Genomic DNA, 18,313 nt, shown 5'->3' on the forward strand with positions numbered 1-18,313 from the left:
TGGGCAACTGTCCTTGAGCCCTGCCTGGAAGGGCAACATTATTGCCCTCGAAGTAGCTAGTATTTATTATCCACCTACTCTATGGCAGGTGTATTAGGGTTCTCTAGAGAAGCAAAATCAATAGATGTAGACTGAATATATATTGCAAAGGGGATTGTTTTGAGCTTGACTTCCATGACATTGGCTGAGGAGGCTGAGACTAGGAACTGTTCAGCCCACCAGGGCCAGAAGCCTCTGCAATGCTGAAGTCCAGGAGGATTCTTGGAGAACCTCTGGTCTTCTGTCAGCATTGCATGGCTGAAGAAACAGGGCTGCTGATGTCAAGGAAAGATGGTGCCAACAAGGCAGACACATCAACAAGAAGGCAGGAGGGGGGCAGGCAGGCAGATGGGCAAGCTCTGCTTTTAGGACCTACAACTGGGCTGGTTCAGGAAGACTCTGACCACTCTAGGGACGGTCTTCCTCCTTTAGCCAATCCTTCTGGGGAATAACCTCACAAACTGCCCGGAGGTGAGGTGTGTCTCTTAATTGCAGGAGGTGAGCTATAATGGTGGTGAGATATCACAGCCTCTCCCTGAGGAAAACACATCTCCATTCTACAGTCAGCCGCCAGTGTCCAGGAAGCTCAGACATTCTCTCTAGTGAGTAGAGAGACAGACTCAGCCTCAGGTCTCTCTGACCCAAACGGATTTGCCTTAACCATTTGCATTTCATGTTTCTGTGAACTATCCACCAGCCAAGATGACTTGGACACAGATTCAAGCCAGTGGAATGTCTTTATTAGCTGGCTGGAGGCTACACTGGGTGTTCAGTGGTTGTAAGCCTTTCTTGGGGTGAGCTTTTAAGCAGAAAGAACACATCTTGGGTTGACACACTTCAGTCAGCAGGAAGACGTAGCCAGAGTGAATGGGCATTACAGAAACTCAAAAGCATGATTAGAGAACACTTAGGGGTTTCCCAGAACTATAGACTTTGATAGATTATATCATTTTGGCAGATGTTGCTGCCCACATGCTGGGTTCCAGGGCCTGAATGGTCTTTCTATCATGGCATCAGTTGTGCTGAAGTCTGGAGGCCTGTTACAGCATCTGTAGAGAGGAGAATGATATGGAGCAACTGAGATGAACTAAATGTTGATAGACACTGAAGAAACTTGAGATAATTTGGGTCGGAGTAAGCTGAGTGTTAAAAACACGGAGGAATAGTTTGGGCTCTGATTTGATGTGAAGGCTTCCAGTGCATGCTTCTTAGAAAGGTGGTTTGTTTAGTTTACAGTGCTTGGCTGAGCTTGGCCTGGCACCGAGGACAGGCACCGAGGACAGGCACTGAGGACAGGCATGAACATTCTCAGGTAGAGTTGTCGAGATGGCTGTGCTGGGTTCGCAAGCTGTTCTCACATCCTGTGTCTCTACTCAGCACGGAGCTTGAAGAGACTTTTAAGATGTAGATAAAAGTCTCTAATTTCCACTCCTGGGTCAGTGGCTCTCTTCCTTGGGGTGGACTGCAGTCTTTTTTTTTTTTTTTTTACATTTTTATCATAACTCTACTGCTCTGCACGGCCCCAGTCTTTCTGTCGAAGCTCTTAAAGGCATCCAGTCTCATACTCCCTCTGAGCCAGCTACTCTGGGTTCTTTCAAGTTATTCACTAAAACATGTCATTTGTATAAAATTATAATAAGTCTCAGTGGCTGTTTAGTCTAGATTCCAGGACTGGTGGGAGGGTGGGTGGGTTGGTTCAAAGAGTTTGAAGTTGACCTCATGGGTAATAGAACACCTTTGAGCCACCTTAAGCAGAAGGCTGGATGTATGTGAGCAGTTCTGCTCGGGGACAGACGGTCAGCATCTTACTATTGTTTTACAGCTTTGGGGCATTTGTGATCGCATTTCTCCTTTGTACTCAGAAGTCAACTGTGGCAGCACTAGTGATTTCCAGGCAGATTTCCACCAGAAAGGTGTCAATGAGAGCATGAGAGCATGGTCCTGGCACCCCTTGCCGGTGTGGTGCAGGCTGACTACACACACACATACACACACACACACACACACACACACACACACACGTGCGCGCGCACACATCCTTCAGTAAAAGTTATAAGAAGAACTTGTGGGTCTGTTTATAATACTACATCCGCATGAGTTTGGATTTGTAATGAGGAAAATGGCAACTTAGAGAGGGTAACTTTTGGAAGTCGAAGGGTTGAGGCATCTAGAGCCAGAAAGCCACTTAATTCTGACTGCAAAGCCCTGGTTCAGCACCCACTCCCCACTCTTCTGACTTAAGGCTGAGAACTCTCCCATAGCCAGCTACAGTGGCTGGTGTGTGCGCGCGCGTGTGTGTGTGTGTGTGTGTGTGTGTGTGTGTGTGTGTGTGTGTGTAAGAGAGAGAGAGAGAGAGAGAGAGAGAGACAGAGACAGAGACAGAGACAGAGACAGAGACAGAGACAGAAAGGGAGCCTTTCCTTATAGACCTTAATTAAAACAGTTTTGGACCATTTGTTTGAAGTCAATCTCTATCTGTCTGTCTGTCTATCTATCTATGTATCTATCTGTCATCATCTATCATCTCCATCTTTCTTTCTTTCTCTTTCACTTTAGTGAAAAGCAGAGCACTAGTCTTTTATAAAGTCACTCAGAATCAAGTGAGAGAATTTGTTAACCTAGAAGATTGTGTAGTTGATCCCTTGGCAAAGTGAAGAGTGGTTTTGTAATTGTATATTAATGTATAGTTACTCAGTTTCATGGCGTGACTTTTAAAAATTCATGGCCAAAGCTCACATATTTCTGCTGCACTGGATGCCTGATTGTGTTTCCATCTTGGTGTTGGGTCTCAAACTTGGGGCAGCGTGCATACTGGGGTGTTGTGCATGCTGAGGCATGGTGCATGCTAGGACATCCTGTATGCTAAGTGTCATGCATGCTGGGGCACCGTGCATTCTAGGCAAGGACTGACTCCACCCCCAGGCTCCAGATGCTCTGATCAGCAGCTTGCTTGTCCCTAAGCCAATCTCTTATTCTCACAGAAACCCTGCCTGTAATTTCTTCATCATTTTGAACAAGATGACTTGAATTATTTTCACTTTCCATCAAATGACACAAATCACATTGTCGGTCTTGCCTCTGTGCGCATCCCCAGTGGCTCAGCCTGGAGGCCTAACTTAGAGGGTTCCACTTCCCTCCTCTCTGTTTCGAGTGTCTTTTCCTCGGGGGTCTTCCTTCAGACCTGGGCAGTTTGAACTTTGTTAAGTTCTTAGAATGAACCTTTCTGTAAAAAAACCAGAGCCTTGCACTGACCGTCTGGAAGACAGTGTAATAAGATTAACATATTAGAACGTTCATCACTGTGTTGAAGTTGGGATTTACCTGGGGCCACTGTGAGCCCTCGTGTTAGCCGTTTGTTGCCCTTGTGTGTGAGGAGGAGGAGGAGGAGGATATGAGCTAACAGCCTGTGTTCATTAGAGGAGCTACAGCCCGTGTTCATTAGGTCAGTCTCCTGGAATGCGCAGACACCTGGTTCCCACTAACCAAAAAGGCTGTCACCCATCAGCTGATTGCCTGCTTCCTTTCTCGGCCTGTCCAGCGAACCAAAAAGAAAAGGCTTTGATTTGTGGCTTTCTTTGTTCTGTTACTATGAAAACATCATTAAACTGCTACCACGTTAGAAAACAAAATTTGGGACAAGTCTGTGTTCCCAGGCTGCAGTCCCTCTTATTTGACTCTGAAATAAACGCTGTCCTGCCCCCTCGCAGGAGAGAGAGTCATGCCTTTGCACTGTATGGGTGGTGCTTAGAATCTGAGCTTCCTTGAGCCAACACACACGTGTCTCAGTCACCTCTGTAAGGTGGCAAAAGTGAAGAGCTGACGACTGGAGACGATGGCTGTGGTCAGTGATAGACAGCAGCTTGGCAATAGATGGAAATACAGTGGAAGTGTTGTAGGGGATTTGTTTTGTACTTTAGTGGCGGAAAGCGGGGAGAAAATGAGCCCCAAAAGTTGTAAAGAAAAGTGAGTCCCCAAGCCAGTGCCACCGAGCGCCGTGTGCGGTGAGGACTGTGGGGCTTAATTACCACACACAGCATCATGGACAGTTTTATGAGGAGCTGCCTCTTGGCTTTTCATGGTTTGTTGTAAAGTGGGATACAGAGAGACGGAAGAGGTTTCAGCAAGGGGGTTTTAGGCATGTAAGGTAGGAGCTGTTCTTCCATGGGCTGTGATGAGCGCCTGTGCTGCCCAGGGCTTAGCTTTGACTAAAAACAGAAAACTAATTTTCTTTCTCTCTTCCCTCCCCTTCTCTCTCCTTCCCTCCTTTCTTCCCTCCCTCCTCTCTCCTTTTCTCTCCTTCCCCCCTCCTTCTCCCTCCTTCCTTCTCCTCTCTCTCCTTCCTTCCTTCCTTCCCCTCTTCTCCCTCCCTCTCTCCCTCTTTCCCTCCCTTCCCCTCCCTCCCTTTATTCCATTTTTTGAGGGGGCCAAGGTCTCATTTATCGGTATCCATCCGGGCCTTAAATTTTCCTTATAGCCTAGAATGACCTTGAACTTCTGATGACCCTGCCTGCTCCTCCAGAGCTAGGGTTACAAGCGTGAGCTGCTGAGTTTGCTGCATGTGGTGCTGGGGCTTGAACCCCAGGCTTTGTGCATGCTGGGCAAGCACCCTGCCAGCAGAGGTCCATCCTCAAACCAGTTTCCTGAGCATGCTCTGTGAAGAGGCAGAGGCCAGCAGGTCCAGAGAACTCTCAAGGGGTAAGACGGAGCAAGGAAACCGGCACATGATTGTGAGAGAAACACGATCCATCACTTCAAGACACATCTGTTTGTCATAAACGCTATCTTTGCGCTGGAGATGGGAAGGAAGCAGCCGATGCAGGAGAAGTTGTCGGGGTTCCGCTGCTTGCTGCCTAAAGTCAGTGTCTAACTCCTCACTGGCGGGACAATTCTATAAGCTTTTCTCAGTCCAGCCACCCTAGTGACAGCTGAAGGGACCTGCGAGCACCACATTCCGTTGGTTTCCTCCACAGATTTACCTTCCAAGTTCTGCCTTTGGGAGCCCAAAGCTGCAGTCTGCTCTCATGACTATTTCCAGTGAGCTGATTGTTCTTCATTGGTGATGCCGTGGAAGCTGGATACAAGCTGTTGCCTCGAGCTGTCTCCCTTTGAGGCTCCTCCTTGGGATGGACTTCACACCTTATACATTTGTCTGTCTGACATCCGTGGCTACAAAGAGTTCATAGGAGTTGAGGGGCACACTTACTTTTCTTTGCGGCCCATCTTCCTGGGGCCACAGGAATTCTGATGAAAGCGGGGCTGGTCTTAGGACATCAGGAAAACAGTTCATAAGGGGATCTAAGGGGTGCCATGGAATTCCAGAGTGTGGAAAAGCATGCTCTAAGAGAAGGGGCCAATGCTGAGAACAAAAGCCTGGAGGTGAGAGGTCACGGGCAGCGTGGGTGACATGTAAGTATTCCATCCTGGGTCAAGTGTTGGGGGTTGGTGGTCCAGAGTGAGCAGGAACTAAATACTGTGTGCTATGTCACAGCCTCTGAATCAAATCTCAAAGGTATCAGAGGCCGTGCAACCTTGGGAGCTAACTAGTAGAGTCTTCCCGGGTTCTAGGCACTGTAGAGCCTCTTTCCCCTTCATTTTCCAGTCGCCCTCTAGAGTTGGTGAGTTACTATATCCATTAGCAAGGAGTGTAATTAAGACAGAGATGTTCCTTAGTTGCCTGAGGTCAGATAACTAGTGTGTTTCAGAGCCAGGGCTGGGAACCTGGGAAGTCTGGATCTAAGGTCTGTTTCATTTGGCCATGCTACAGTTGTTCCTTGGACCAAAGTAATTTGAATGAGGAAACAATGTCTGTCCATCCTTGCTTCCTTCCATATCTTGTGTAGCTTATAAGGGTATCCAACTCTTGATGTAGCCAAAGATGGCCTTGGACTTCTGCCTCCTACTTCCATCTTCCAAGAGCTGGGATTACCAGAATGGAGTACCACAGGGGTTATGAAGCACTGTGGATTGAACCCAGCATCTCAGAGATGCTAGGTAAGTCTTTACCACTGAGCTGCAACCCCAGGGCCCATATTTCACATTTGTAAAGATTGCTCATGTAGAAGGGGACCCAGTTGGGTTTGCCACCCTCCAAGGTCTCCACAGTGGCATCTCTCTCCACCTCCCTTAAGTACTGTCCTCTGGGCAGATAAGGCAGTTGTCTCTTTTGTTCTGAACAGACTCTTAGTCTTCCCTCATCTACCAGAACCCAGTACCCACCTGTCATGGATGTCACTCCCCAAACCAACCTCCTTTGATCCCAGTCCCTGCGTGATAAATGCCTATGTGGCCCTGGTCACCCAATTATCTACCTATGAGTGTCATTATGTGTAGATGTGACAATGAGGCAATGAGGGGCTGCCATCAGGCTGTAAAGTGGAGTCCTGGATGCTCAGAGTGGATACCCTTAGGGTCTGGGGTGGAGCACACACAAACTCCAGTCAACCTCAGGCAGGGGTAGGTTGGCATGGTGATCCCGTCTGGTGCACAGGCAGAGGCAGGATGCAGTAAGATGATGGTTTGGTGAAACCATTCTTTTATTTATTTTTTATTTTTTTGAGACAGGGTTTCTCTGTATAGCCCTGGCTGTCCTGGAACTCACTTTGTAGACCAGGCTGGCCTTGAACTCAGAAGTCCGCCTGCCTCTGCCTCCCTAGTGCTGGGATTAAAGGCGTGCGCCACCACGCCCGGCCTTGGTGAAAGCATTCTGAGTGAAAAGAACCTGGAAAGAACCAACAGGTACTTACTTGGCTTTTTCTTATGGCTCCTGCAGCTTGCCATAGCGAATCATTTCATGGCCGGGGAAGTCTAGGAAGCCAGTGGCTAATTAGGTATTTTAGGAAAATTGCCAACTTGTTGCAAAGGTCAACAAGAGTGTGGGAGAAAAAAAATTGGTCTGTTTATGGAAGCCCTTCTGAGATTGCTGAGTTTGGAGCTCTCACATATTCCACCAACTATCTGCCTCCTCTCCCTCTCTCCCTTTCTCCCGTCTTCCCTCCCTGCATCCCATCCCCCCCCCTCTTTCCAGTTTTTCCTTCTGACTTTTTAAGGCAGTCTTACTCCATAGTAGCCCAAGTGGCTCTGGCATTCTCTAGGCAGCTCTAGCTGGCTTCAGACTCTCTGCAGTCCTTCTGCCCTGGCTCCTCAAGTATTGGCGCCAGAGATATGAGCCAGCACTCCTGACTTATTGCTAAACCTCAGATTCCACTTGGGAAATGAAGACAAAGCTGTCTCCTAGCAAGCACTATTGTGATGAAGACTGACAGACTTGCCCTGTGGCGGATGCTTACTGGCTGCTTCCTCCTGTGCCAGATGGGAAGGCATTGGTCCTCCAGGGTTGAGTGGAGGAGGAGCAGGCTGAATGTATTTGGTCTCCCCTCTCAGTTTTTTCCTCTCCACCCACCCTTGCTTCCAATCTTTCATTCTCCTCCAGGCTGAATGAAATTGAGTGTATTGTAAATGTATTAGCCTTTGCCACAGCGCCCTGAGATTTGCCCTGGTGATACTCTGACACAATCAAACCATGACTGGCCTTGGTTGAGTTGTCTGACTTTTCACCTACTCTCCTGCGGTAGTGATGCCCAACACTCCATAGAGTCAGGGCCAGATGGGAGTTGCTGGGGCTGCTGATGGAGGGCTTGTTTCTCTAGGTAATCATCACCTAGGCTGGCATGTGGGATGTCCCTTCTTCCTGACTCATGCCTGAGGCTACCAACTTGCAGAGACGATGGAAGGACGGCAACAGTTTTCTCTGGAGGGAAGCAGATAGAGTTGTTAATGTCTGCTGAGGGCAGCTCATTTTCTGTCTTCTGGGAGGGAGGTAGAGCTGAACCATGATCTTCCTGCTGAAAGTAGTTTTTATGAGTCTGGCAAACCTCACAGGGAAAAGAAAATGCCCTGGCTTCAGGTTTCAGCTTCGCACCTTCTCCGCAGCTTGTTGCGTTTGTCTTGCTGCTTTAGGAGGTTAGAAATTAGCTCCTGAAGGCAGTTCTGATGACTTGACTTGGAATATTGATGTGAAAACATTGTGTGCGCTTAGCTTCAGTCTCTTAATTGGCCACCAGGCCCTTTTCTCCGTGAACCTGTTTACTTACTTTATATGTATTTTAAACAGAAGGGCAGGGGCATTGAAATACCCAGTGACCAAGCACAAGTGACCCCATCTGTGACCAGCTGTCATCTATCCAGTTCGGTATGGGACATTATTGATGGCCCAGAGAGCACCTGTTCTTATCCAGGTCTCCGCCCTTTCTTGCACCTGAAGGAAACCATTGCCATATACACTCGAGACAAGCAAGACCTCTGGCTACCAACAGCCCTTACCAGAATGGTGGGTCTGTGACACTTGATGGCACCAAATTAACACATCACAACCCCCAGCTCCTCCATTGCCTCTTGTTGCTGCACATTCTATAGAATCCAGCGATAGCTTCCCAGAGAGTGGTCACCCAGCCCCAGCCTGCCTGTACAGTGTCCCTTCATCTTCTTGTTCTCCTAATCCCCTGACAATCCACGTGCCAGTGCCAATGGCCCCTTTCTCTGTCCCTTCTTTCGGGTTGAGATTCTTTTGTTTCGAGGGCTATTGCTTTAGTCTTTTACTCTTTGTTATTATTTTGGTGCTTATGGAAGAAGGAGGTGATGGTGTGCGTCTTGACCTAGGTCTGGGAACATGATAGCAGTTTTTTCCCTTGGTTCACGGGTCATTATCTGTTTGACTTCCAATGCTTTCCAGATGCTGCAGGCAGCTGCCTTTCTCAAGCAGGATACATTGTAATTTATTCTTACGGGCAGCCTTTCCTTTGTTCGCAATTTCATCTGTTGATCTATCTGGGAGGACTTTCTTTTCTGCCTACAGAGCACTCCTTGGCATCGTCCTTGTTGGAGGTCTGCTGACTGTGTGCCCTTTTGCTTCTTGTTTGTCTGAAATGTTTTATGTCACCGTTGTCATCCCTACATTCTCTCCGGACATGGAATTTGAGGTTATTATTAAATTTTTTTTAACACTTTGAGGGTTCAGTACTTTCTTCTGGCTTTTCTGATTTCTGTCGGTAAGTTAGCTAAAATATAATTTTTGTTCCCTTGGGCTGCTTTCCGGAGTTTCTCTTTGTTGTTTTAGCAGTTTTATTATAATGTGCTATATGAAGTAATCTTTTTTTTTTTAATAGATCCTGCTTGGGGATCTGGGTTCGGTGTCTCTCTCAGTGCCTCCGACTGAGGCTTGATGGCTTTCTTTGACTTTGGAGAGTCCTGAGCTCTTATCTTGCCAAAGGCTGCGTTGCCTGTTCATACTGCTGCTCTTCTTGGGCTGTAATTACATGTGTGTCAAGCCTTCTCACAATGTCTTACCCCGCTTAGTCTCCCATTTTTTGTCTTCTTGTGTCTTCTTTATTTTCTCCTGGTTCCCCATTCCTCCTTCTACTATGTCTGTTCTGTTACTGTTAAAACCATTTATTAGGTTGGTTGTTTTAGTGAGCAGGGTTTAGGTCTGAAGCTGGCATTTGACTGTGTTTGAGTTCCTCATTTACATTTCCTAGGAACAATGTCACCAGATGACAAAGTCTGGAGGTCTTTAACAGCAGAAATGTGCCTTCTCCTGATTGTAGAGGGTACGTGGTAGAGTGTTAGCCCCCATGCTCCTTCTGGAGGCTTAAAAGGAGCACCCCATTCTATCTTGTCCAGCTTCTGGTGGTTGCATGGCCAAAATGATGGCATAATATGGATTAAGTCCCAGCAAGGCAAGGTATCCTGTCTCCTCATTACCTTTTCTTCCATGCATCTGCCTCAAGACATCTCTCTTGCCTCTCTTACTATTTTTATTTTACACTTTATTTTACTTTCATTTATGTGTGCCTGCGTGCCTTATGTGCTTGTGTTTACAGGTGACTCTGGCATTGTAGTCTCTGGAGCTGGAATTACAGATGGTTGTGAGCCAAACTTGGGTTCTCTGTGAGAGTAGGAAGCATTCTTAACCACTGAGACATATCTCTAGCACCCCTCTCTTATAAGGATACATGTGGCTATATTCAGGGTTGCCTTGATAATGCGAGATAAGCTCCCCCTCTTAGTGTGCTTGCGTTCTCTCTCTCTCTGACACACACACACACACACACACACACACACACACAAGAATTATATGTTATACATTGTGTGCTCTTTTGCCACATAGATCATAAATCTATGACATCATAGGTCATAGATTCCAAACACAAGACTATGAACAGATTTTTATTTTTCGTCATGGTTCCGCCTGCTAAACCATCCTGTGTTGGGATTCTAACCCTGCCATTTTATCTTCCCATAGATAGAAGCCCCTGAACAAAATGCCCATGTCTGATGTTTTCCCATGTCTGAGGCCCGTGTGCTTGTTCCCACCTGTTCTCTCTGGTCTTTGCTTACGTGTTCTCACCTTTTCATGTGCTGGCTGATGCTCTGGCCCAGCAGGTTCTCAGCCTTCCCTTTGACACATTGCAACCCTTTAATCTAGTTCTTCATATTGTGATGACACCCAGCCATAATTTTCGTTGCTACTTCATACTATCATGAGTCACAGTGTACATATTTGTGGTTTTTTTTTTAGATGGTTCTAGGTGACCCCTGTGAAAGAGTCATTCAGCATTCCAAGGGGTCCTGACCCACAGGTTGAGAACCGATGTATATCTACACACCGTTGTCCAGATACAGTCTGAGGTACAGTTGAAGTTCTTCAGTGTCAGAGCTCTGCATTGTCTTCACGTGCTACTTCATTCATTATAGAGTAGGACTGTGTCTCGGCTCCCAGCCTCTGTCCCTTCCAGAATCACATATCGCTGCTACTTCTGTATCAAGGCACTGTGGCCACTGGGCTCGGGTTCCTTGAGCTGCTGTGGAGAGAATGTGAATTTTCAGAAACAGTTCAGCCTCTCAGAGCTCGGGAAAAGTCTCATCATAGCATCCCAGTGCAGGTGGGGAGAGTGACCCCAAGTGGATCGCACTGCTGTCTAGCAGGCCTTGGCAGAGTCCCAGCTCATGGCTGCCCACACCCTTCAGCCTTCCTCCTCCTTAGCTGGCCTGCTTACCCAGTTTCCACTTCTGTCTGATAACACTCATTCCCTTACCAGAGCTCTGATATAATATGGCATTAAGACATGACGAGGTGAGCTTTATTGGCCATTAGTACTTGCCCGGAGTGAGAGGCACAGCTTTGACCACTCCAGGCATGTACTAATGGGCCATAAAGGACGTGCTGGATTGCTGCTGCCTGCCATTATCATCTGCTCTTATGTTCCTAAAATTATTATACAAATACCACCTCAAATTATTTTCCGTTTGTTCTTTGTTTTTTTTTTCTCTCAAAAGATTAGCTCTCTTTGATGGTAGGCAATTCTTCACATGACTCAGAAAATTCAGTCCCCAGGCTAGGGAACTTAGAAGGAGAATGCTTTGGAGTCAGAGCCGTTCTGTGTGACAGGTCTGTTCCGTGGCTTGCTGGTCCTGGATGTGGTATTGTGGTATCAGGCAGGTTTCTAAGCTGAGGTCCAGCCTGCTCTGCAGTCAGACACAGCAGTGGGGCACCCACTTGTACAGGGGGCTGGAGAGATGCTTCAGCAGTTACGGGCACTGCTTTTGGGAGGAACTGGGTTTGGTTCCCAGCATCACACAGGATTGTCCAAATGCCTGCAAGTGCATTCCAGAGGATCCAGCATCCTCTTCTAGACTCCTTAGGCACCACCTCTTCCTACATGTTATTTGTGCACACATCTCCACACAAAAACACATGATTAAAAATGAAAATACATCTTTAAGAATACATAAAATGAGCAGCATCAGATCCAAGATGGCGGCCAGCAGGAGGCTGATGAAGGAGCTTGAAGAGATCGGCAGATGTGGAATGAAAAACTTCCGTAGCATCCAGGTTGATGAAGCTAATTTATTGACTTGGCAAGGGCTTATTGTTCCTGACAACCATCTATATGAGAAGGGAGCCTTCAGAATTGAAATCAACTTTGCAGCAGAGTATCCATTCAAACCACCCAAGATCACACTTAAAACAAAGATCTGCCACCCTAACATCGATGAGAAGGTCTGTCTGCCAGTCATTAGTGCTGAAAGCTGGAAGCCAGCCACCAAGGCTGACCAAGTAATCCAGCCCCTCACGGCACTGGTGAGTGACCCCCAGCCTGAGCACGCACTCCGGGCTGACCTAGCTGAAGAATACTCTAAGGACCGTAAAAAATTCTGTAAGAATGCTGACGAGTTTACAAAGACATATGGGGAAAAGCGACCTGTGGACTAAAATCTGCCACGAGTGATTCCGGCAACTTTGAGCAGAGACCTCAAGCAGTGCATTCAGACACCCCGCAAAGCAGGACTCTGTGGAAATAGACCCATGCCACCAACTGGTGTCTGCTTGTGGCAGTTACTAACTTTCTACAGTTTTCTTAATCAAAAGTGGTCTAGGTAACCTGTAAAGAAGGATTAAAAAATTCAGATGTTCTAAAAAAAAAAAAAAAAGAATACATAAAACACCTAGATCAGAATACATCAAACTGTTAATAAAATCATATATACTTGTTATTATGATGGAGATGATAATGAAACAAAATAGGATTTTTTTAAACTAATCTATTGATTTGTAAGACGAAAAAGTTGTTGTTTGTTGTTGTTGCTGCTGCTATCAATGGATCATTCTCTGTGAATGTGGTTGGTGTCAGAGGGACCGACAGGAAACCTCTCAGAAGTCTGTGACCTGATCTTGGAGGTCTTTGCTATCTCCCTTCCCATTCTGTACTTCCAGGCTTTTGCTTTGAGTTTAGAGCCTCAAGGCCACGCAGCCCCGTCGGTGACTCCCATGGCCTAGTGAAGCCAACTTCTGCAAGAGCTGAGGTGGTCCTGTCAGTTGGTGGGGTAAGGGGGAGGGGCGGGAAACAGCCATAAAATATATTATTTTCTTCTCTAGTTAAGCATATGGAAGAACCCATAATTCAAGTGGGAGGAATGTTAAGTTTTGCAGAGGGAGTGGATTTATTGCAACACAAAGCTGGGGCCTGGATCAGTGCTGCCCATGAGCATGCTGACACGGATCCCCACACAGGACAGGGGAGCTTGCTTCCTAAGTGTCTGTGTTCCCAGGCTCACTGCTGTTGGTTTGGGAAATGTGTGTGGGAGAATTCACTCTGAAATGCAAGTGGACGTGACCTTTCCTCTCCCCAAGATATGTACATCCTCAGGCCCTGAAGGATTCCCTGCTGTCCTCCCAAGAACTTAGCTACTCTTTTCTCCTTCATGTGACAAACTGTCGTACACTGTCCAGTCGTTAGTTTTTGGAAAACAACAGCAGCAACAACAAAGCACACAGGCTCCTGGCAGGTTATTCCTGAACTGGACTGGCTTCAAGGGTCAGGAAGGGAATTTTCTTGATGGTCTGCGGCAGGGGCAAACATGTCTTAACTCTGAATGAATGCACTCAGTTTCCTGTCTAACTTCTTTCCTGACTAACCACTAGGAATAATAATAATTGGAGCTGTTGCTAATTAAGAACTCAGAGGCACACTGTGGTCAGATCCAGGGCTGCTTCTGCCGCAGCAGTCAGGCACCAGTGAGGTCTCTCCCCGGGCTCATGTTTCCTCCTACCTCGTTGAGGCATGGCATGGCTCAGAGTGTAGGAAACTTGCTCCATTTGTAAGGTTAGAAGGCTTAGCGTGGACCAGACTGATCCCCAGACCTGACTGCCAGTCTTCCCAACCAATGTCTACTCTAGAAAGCCCTGTCTAATATTAACCACTGTCCACTCTCTGGAGAGCCCTGTCCAGCGTTCCCAACCACTGTCTGCTCTCTGGAGAGCAGTGACTCCTGTCTGCTCTCTAGATACACATGGTTGCTTTTTTTTTTTTTTTTCTTGGAAAAATTTTGCTTTTGGTTATCTTTGTTATTCTTTAATTAAAAATCTAATTAGTGTAATGTGAAGGTGTTTGTGTGCTTCTTGGGGGTCAGAGGACAAACTTGTGGGAGTCAGGTCTCTCCTGCCACCATGCCAGTCTCAGAGATCAAACTCAGGTCATCAGGCCTGGTGGCAAGTGTCTCTACCCCTTGAGTCACCTCACTAGCTTTTCCTTGTTATTGTTTATATACAGTGGCCAGCATAATGTACAGTTTATATGACATAGTTTTATGTGGAGCTTGTAGGGATTTGAGGGCCCTTTGAAGCCCCACTGAGGCCAACCAGGTGGGCTCCTAGCTCTGTGTTGTCAGGTTTGTGGGGTTTCACAGACCGTTTGAAACCCATCTGAGGTCCACCAGAGGGGATGGTGGTTCTGGGTTGTAACCCCTTTCTGGGTTAGTTGTATCCTGATGTATATCAAGGCTTCCCCATTGTAATTGGAGATAGAAACCAACCTTGCGCTGCGACAGCTGAGCTCAGCTGAGGTTGGCCTGCTGATGGCTGCTGCCTTGTAAGACAGATAAGAGAGAAGCAAGTGACTCTGTAGGGTGGCTCAAGATAAAAAACATGTCTGTGCCAAAAGCACTGCCTTTGTGCTGGTGGTTTCCTGACGTCTGGTGGGAAGGGGGAAGGGGAGGGTCTAAAATGCTTTATGACAAATTTAAATCCCTCAATTGAAACAAACTAGAATGAAGGGAAGGGATCCCTCCGTGATGGATAAGCTCAGTTCATTAGATACTTGCACACGTCCCTGTCATTTTGGAAAGGGCAACACAAGCACAGTGAGTTGTGTGTGTGCACCGAGTGTGTATGTGTGTGCACATATGTGTATGAATATATGTGTGTGGTATGTATGTTTGAGTATATATATGTATGTTGTATGAGTACAGATATATGCATATAGTGTATATGTGCATATATGTGTATATGTGTGCATGATTATATTTGTACATATGTGTATATATATGTGGGGGGGATGGTGTGTGCATTTGTATGTGCTGTATGAATGTATATTCATGGGTATATATGTCTGTGTATATGTATGTATGCGTGTATGCTTGTACATATATGTATATGGTGTGTATATATGTATTGTGTGAGTGTATGTGAGTGTATATATGCATATATGTATATGCAGATGGTGCATGTGTGTGCATGGATGTGTGTTTGTCTGAATTCAATGAAAATTTTGCATCTGAAATCCAAGAGCATTCCCTCTGGAACACCTTGCTTGAATCAGCCTGGCAGCTAATCAGAAAGCTACCAGGCTAGGCCTCTGCTTTCGTATTATTTAATTAGATGAGTTACAGTTTCTCTGACAGATCTGGTGCAGCCTTTGTGTTCCTGGGAGGAGCAGTGTATAACTTGTGGTCCCAGAGAACAGTGTACCCTGGCTTCACTTGCAGTTTAGCAGCTCTGGCTTCCATCAACATAAATAGGAGTTGCTGATGGCAGAAGAGGAGGCCCCTTTGGTGTGTGCTGATGTTCCTTCTAGTCACAGTAAGGAGGAGGAGCCCCCTGCTCCCTCCCTGTGCTCAGGGGTAACTGGAGACTTCTTCAAGTAGAAGGGCATCATGTTTCCTTGAAGAAAACCAAAGCCTGCAGTAAACTGAGCTGAGAAGGGCTAGGATCTCGCTGCTGGTTTTAAAGAGCTACAGCAGAAGAGCTGAAGGGATTCATTGTCCCCAGAGTTACTGGACATTACTCTAGAACGTATGGAGTATAGAGCATATATAGAAATTACAGAACATTTCTGAGTATAGAGAAATAGCCACGTTCTGTCTTCCCAGAATCTCTAATGTCTCCTGTCCACTTGGCTGTGTGTCCTTATCCACTCTGTTGTATCTTGAGGTGCTTCCTCTGGCCTAGTGGGTCAGTTCTCAGGCCAACCTGACTTGCTTGCTCTCAGCACCCTCTGCCTGCTAGGGTACTGTGCAGAGCCAGGGCTTGCAGGCATACTTGCAGAGGGGCCATCCCTCGTGAGTCACGTAGGAGCTGCTGGAGAAAGCGAATAAGTGGCAGCTACTCTGTGAGTTGTGTTGCGGAGTCGGAATGGGGAGGGGAGGGCTGAGGAGTTGATCTTTCCAGCATAGGTTTAGGAAGGGATCGTGTTGACTGCACTTCTACTGTTTCCCCTGCTAACAAATTATTAAGGTAAATTTCCACTGGGGGAAATGGACAGTAACTGAGCATGTCCCACATCACACGTTCTTTTTGAAAGTTCTGCGGAAGTCCGGGCAGTGAGCCGAGAACGTTCATGCACATTTAATTTGTTCCCCTGTCGGTTGGAGGTCTGGATGGAACCTCGCTGGATTGACCATGCCTCACTCTGTTTTTTCTGCCTTCCAGGAGCTTAATCTAATTCCTTTTCATTTTCTCCATCTCTCTTTCGTATGCTTCGTGTTCCTCTGCTCCCTGGAAAGGTGTCCTCAGAAAAGAGAGAGATTATTCATTCTGTCTTATGCACTTTAGTATGAAGGACACTGTGAAACGTAGCTGTTGATACTCGCTGGGGAGTTATTACTGTCTATGAACAAGAAGACCTGGCCTTCTCTGCATGGAGGCGGAAACCAGCACTCACATGAACTTCAGCATGGAGCCCTGTGTGCCGCTTCATTGTGCATCACTGTGAGCCTGAGCACAGAACAGCGGATGCAGAAGCATCATAAGTACCACTGTCCTGGGAGAGATGCTGTCTCACGGATTCAGCTTGCTACTTACTCATGCTCTCTGGCTTTGGGGGTGCCAGCTCACTGGGCTTTTTAAAATGAGAAGGCTGTGTTAGATGGTCTTTAGTTGCTGTGTACAATTGAGAGTCCAAGGGTCAAGTTGAGCCCTATGGGAACAGGCTGTGTAGACAGAAGATAGATACCTAGCAGTGGGTGGCCTTAGAGTACCAAGGCTGCCTCAGAAAGGTCTTTCAGAGCCTAGCAGACAAAGAATTAAAAATTAAAGGTTGTATACATTTAGAGTGGATGCTAGACTTTTCCCACTGGAGATTGTATGCCTTGTCTGGGGCTATACTGTGATGAGAAATGTTCAAAGTTGGTGTGGGTGAACCCAAGCCACAGGTAGAGGTGAGGAGTAAAGATGCCTGTTCAACTCTAGGCAGGTATGGAAGAGAAGATACCAGTGTTCTTAGGCCTGGCCAGCCAGTTTTCAGACCAACAGAGAGGATCAGTTCTCTGAGGGGCACTGGTCGAGTGTAGGGAAATGGTGAAACACTGCCCAGGGTTCTGATGAACCAGGAGGCAATCGTAGACCAGTGGTTCTCAACCTGTGGTGGCTTGAGCAGCCTTGTCACAGGGGTCACTAAGACCATCTGTACATCAGATATTTACATTACGATTCATAACAGTAGCAAAATTACAGTTGTGAAGTGGCAACAGAATTAATTGTCTGGTTGGGGGGTCAGCACAACACTAGGAACTGTTAAAGGGTCACAGCGTTAGGAAGGCTGAGAAGCACTGTCCTAGGCTGGGCTGTCTGTGAGGTTTTCAGTTCTCACTATGCATTGCCACCTGGGTTTTTGACTTAACATTTATTATTATTATTATAATATTATTAAGTTTAAATTTTACTCACACTTGTTTTTTGAATGACGTGTGTGTGTGTGTCTGTCTGTCTGTGTGTCTGTGTATAAATGGGAGAGCACTGACATTCCGTGTCTAGATTACTTGAGGTGTAGTAAGCATGGATTGCAAACTTGAGCAGTCTTGTTGGAGGAGGTGAACGTAGCCTCACCCAAAGTACTGCTCGTGCTTCACTGACTTATGCTTCTGTTGAATATGGCGCTTGGGGCGATCTAGCCAGTCTCATTACATCTTCAGGGCCAGGGCATGTAGAGATTCCAGATGACACTGTTATGAGGCCTTATTTGCTAACCAGAACTCTGTGGTAGAACAAAAATAATGAGCTATTTCCAAGATTCTTGGAGAAAATGAAGGGCCCAGACTATGACCTGGATGGTTTTGATTCTGACCTGAGATGATACGGTGACCTCATCGAGTGACCCCCTTTGGCCAGGGGTGATCTGACTGCAGTTCCTGGCTTTCGTCTGTGGCCACTTGTAATTCAGTGACAGCTCTCTTGATCACCATTGTTTTGGTGATTTCTGAGGGACATTCTGAGACAAGAAACTCCCTTGTTTGTGGATGTTAGCTTTGGAAATGACAAGAAAGTCTCTGTTGCAAAACAGTATACACTGTCTAACTTAAGGTGGGTGGAAAATAAAAATACTGCCCTGAAGAAGGAGGAAGTGTGAGCACTAATATTCGTTAGCGTGAGAGATCCCACCGTGGCCTCCGTGGCTATATGGCTTCTGTGGCTTCTGTGGCATTGGGTTCTAGACTTCTATACGGT

At 46.7% G+C, this 18,313-nt stretch overlaps 2 protein-coding genes across 3 annotated transcripts in view; both read left to right on the forward strand.

Moving 5' to 3' along the window:
* Window positions 1–18,313, forward strand: part of St6galnac3 (ST6 N-acetylgalactosaminide alpha-2,6-sialyltransferase 3) — a 532,491-nt gene that overhangs the window by 16,716 nt on the left and 497,462 nt on the right. The window lies entirely within an intron of this gene.
* On the forward strand, window positions 11,711–12,504 carry LOC110290964 (ubiquitin-conjugating enzyme E2 L3-like). Of its 2 annotated transcripts, XM_085835245.1 has the most exons (2): window positions 11,711–11,875; window positions 11,972–12,504. In XM_085835245.1, exons 1-2 carry the CDS (start codon window positions 11,789–11,791, stop codon window positions 12,305–12,307), a joined length of 423 nt encoding a protein of 140 aa, XP_085691371.1. In that variant the 5' UTR covers window positions 11,711–11,788; the 3' UTR covers window positions 12,308–12,504. The 2 variants fall into 2 exon arrangements, with proteins under 2 accessions (XP_085691371.1, XP_085691370.1); XM_085835244.1 differs by having other exon boundaries at window positions 11,711–12,504.

Source organism: Mus caroli, unplaced genomic scaffold (genome assembly GCF_978045245.1).
Source record: "Mus caroli unplaced genomic scaffold, Mus_caroli_1 scaffold_3, whole genome shotgun sequence".
In the NCBI taxonomy this organism is placed as follows: Eukaryota; Metazoa; Chordata; class Mammalia; order Rodentia; family Muridae; genus Mus; species Mus caroli.

Coding starts and splice junctions, on each gene's coding strand:
- LOC110290964 (XM_085835244.1), top strand. CDS start 11,789: ATGATTAAAAATGAAAATACATCTTTAAGAATACATAAAATGAGCAGC.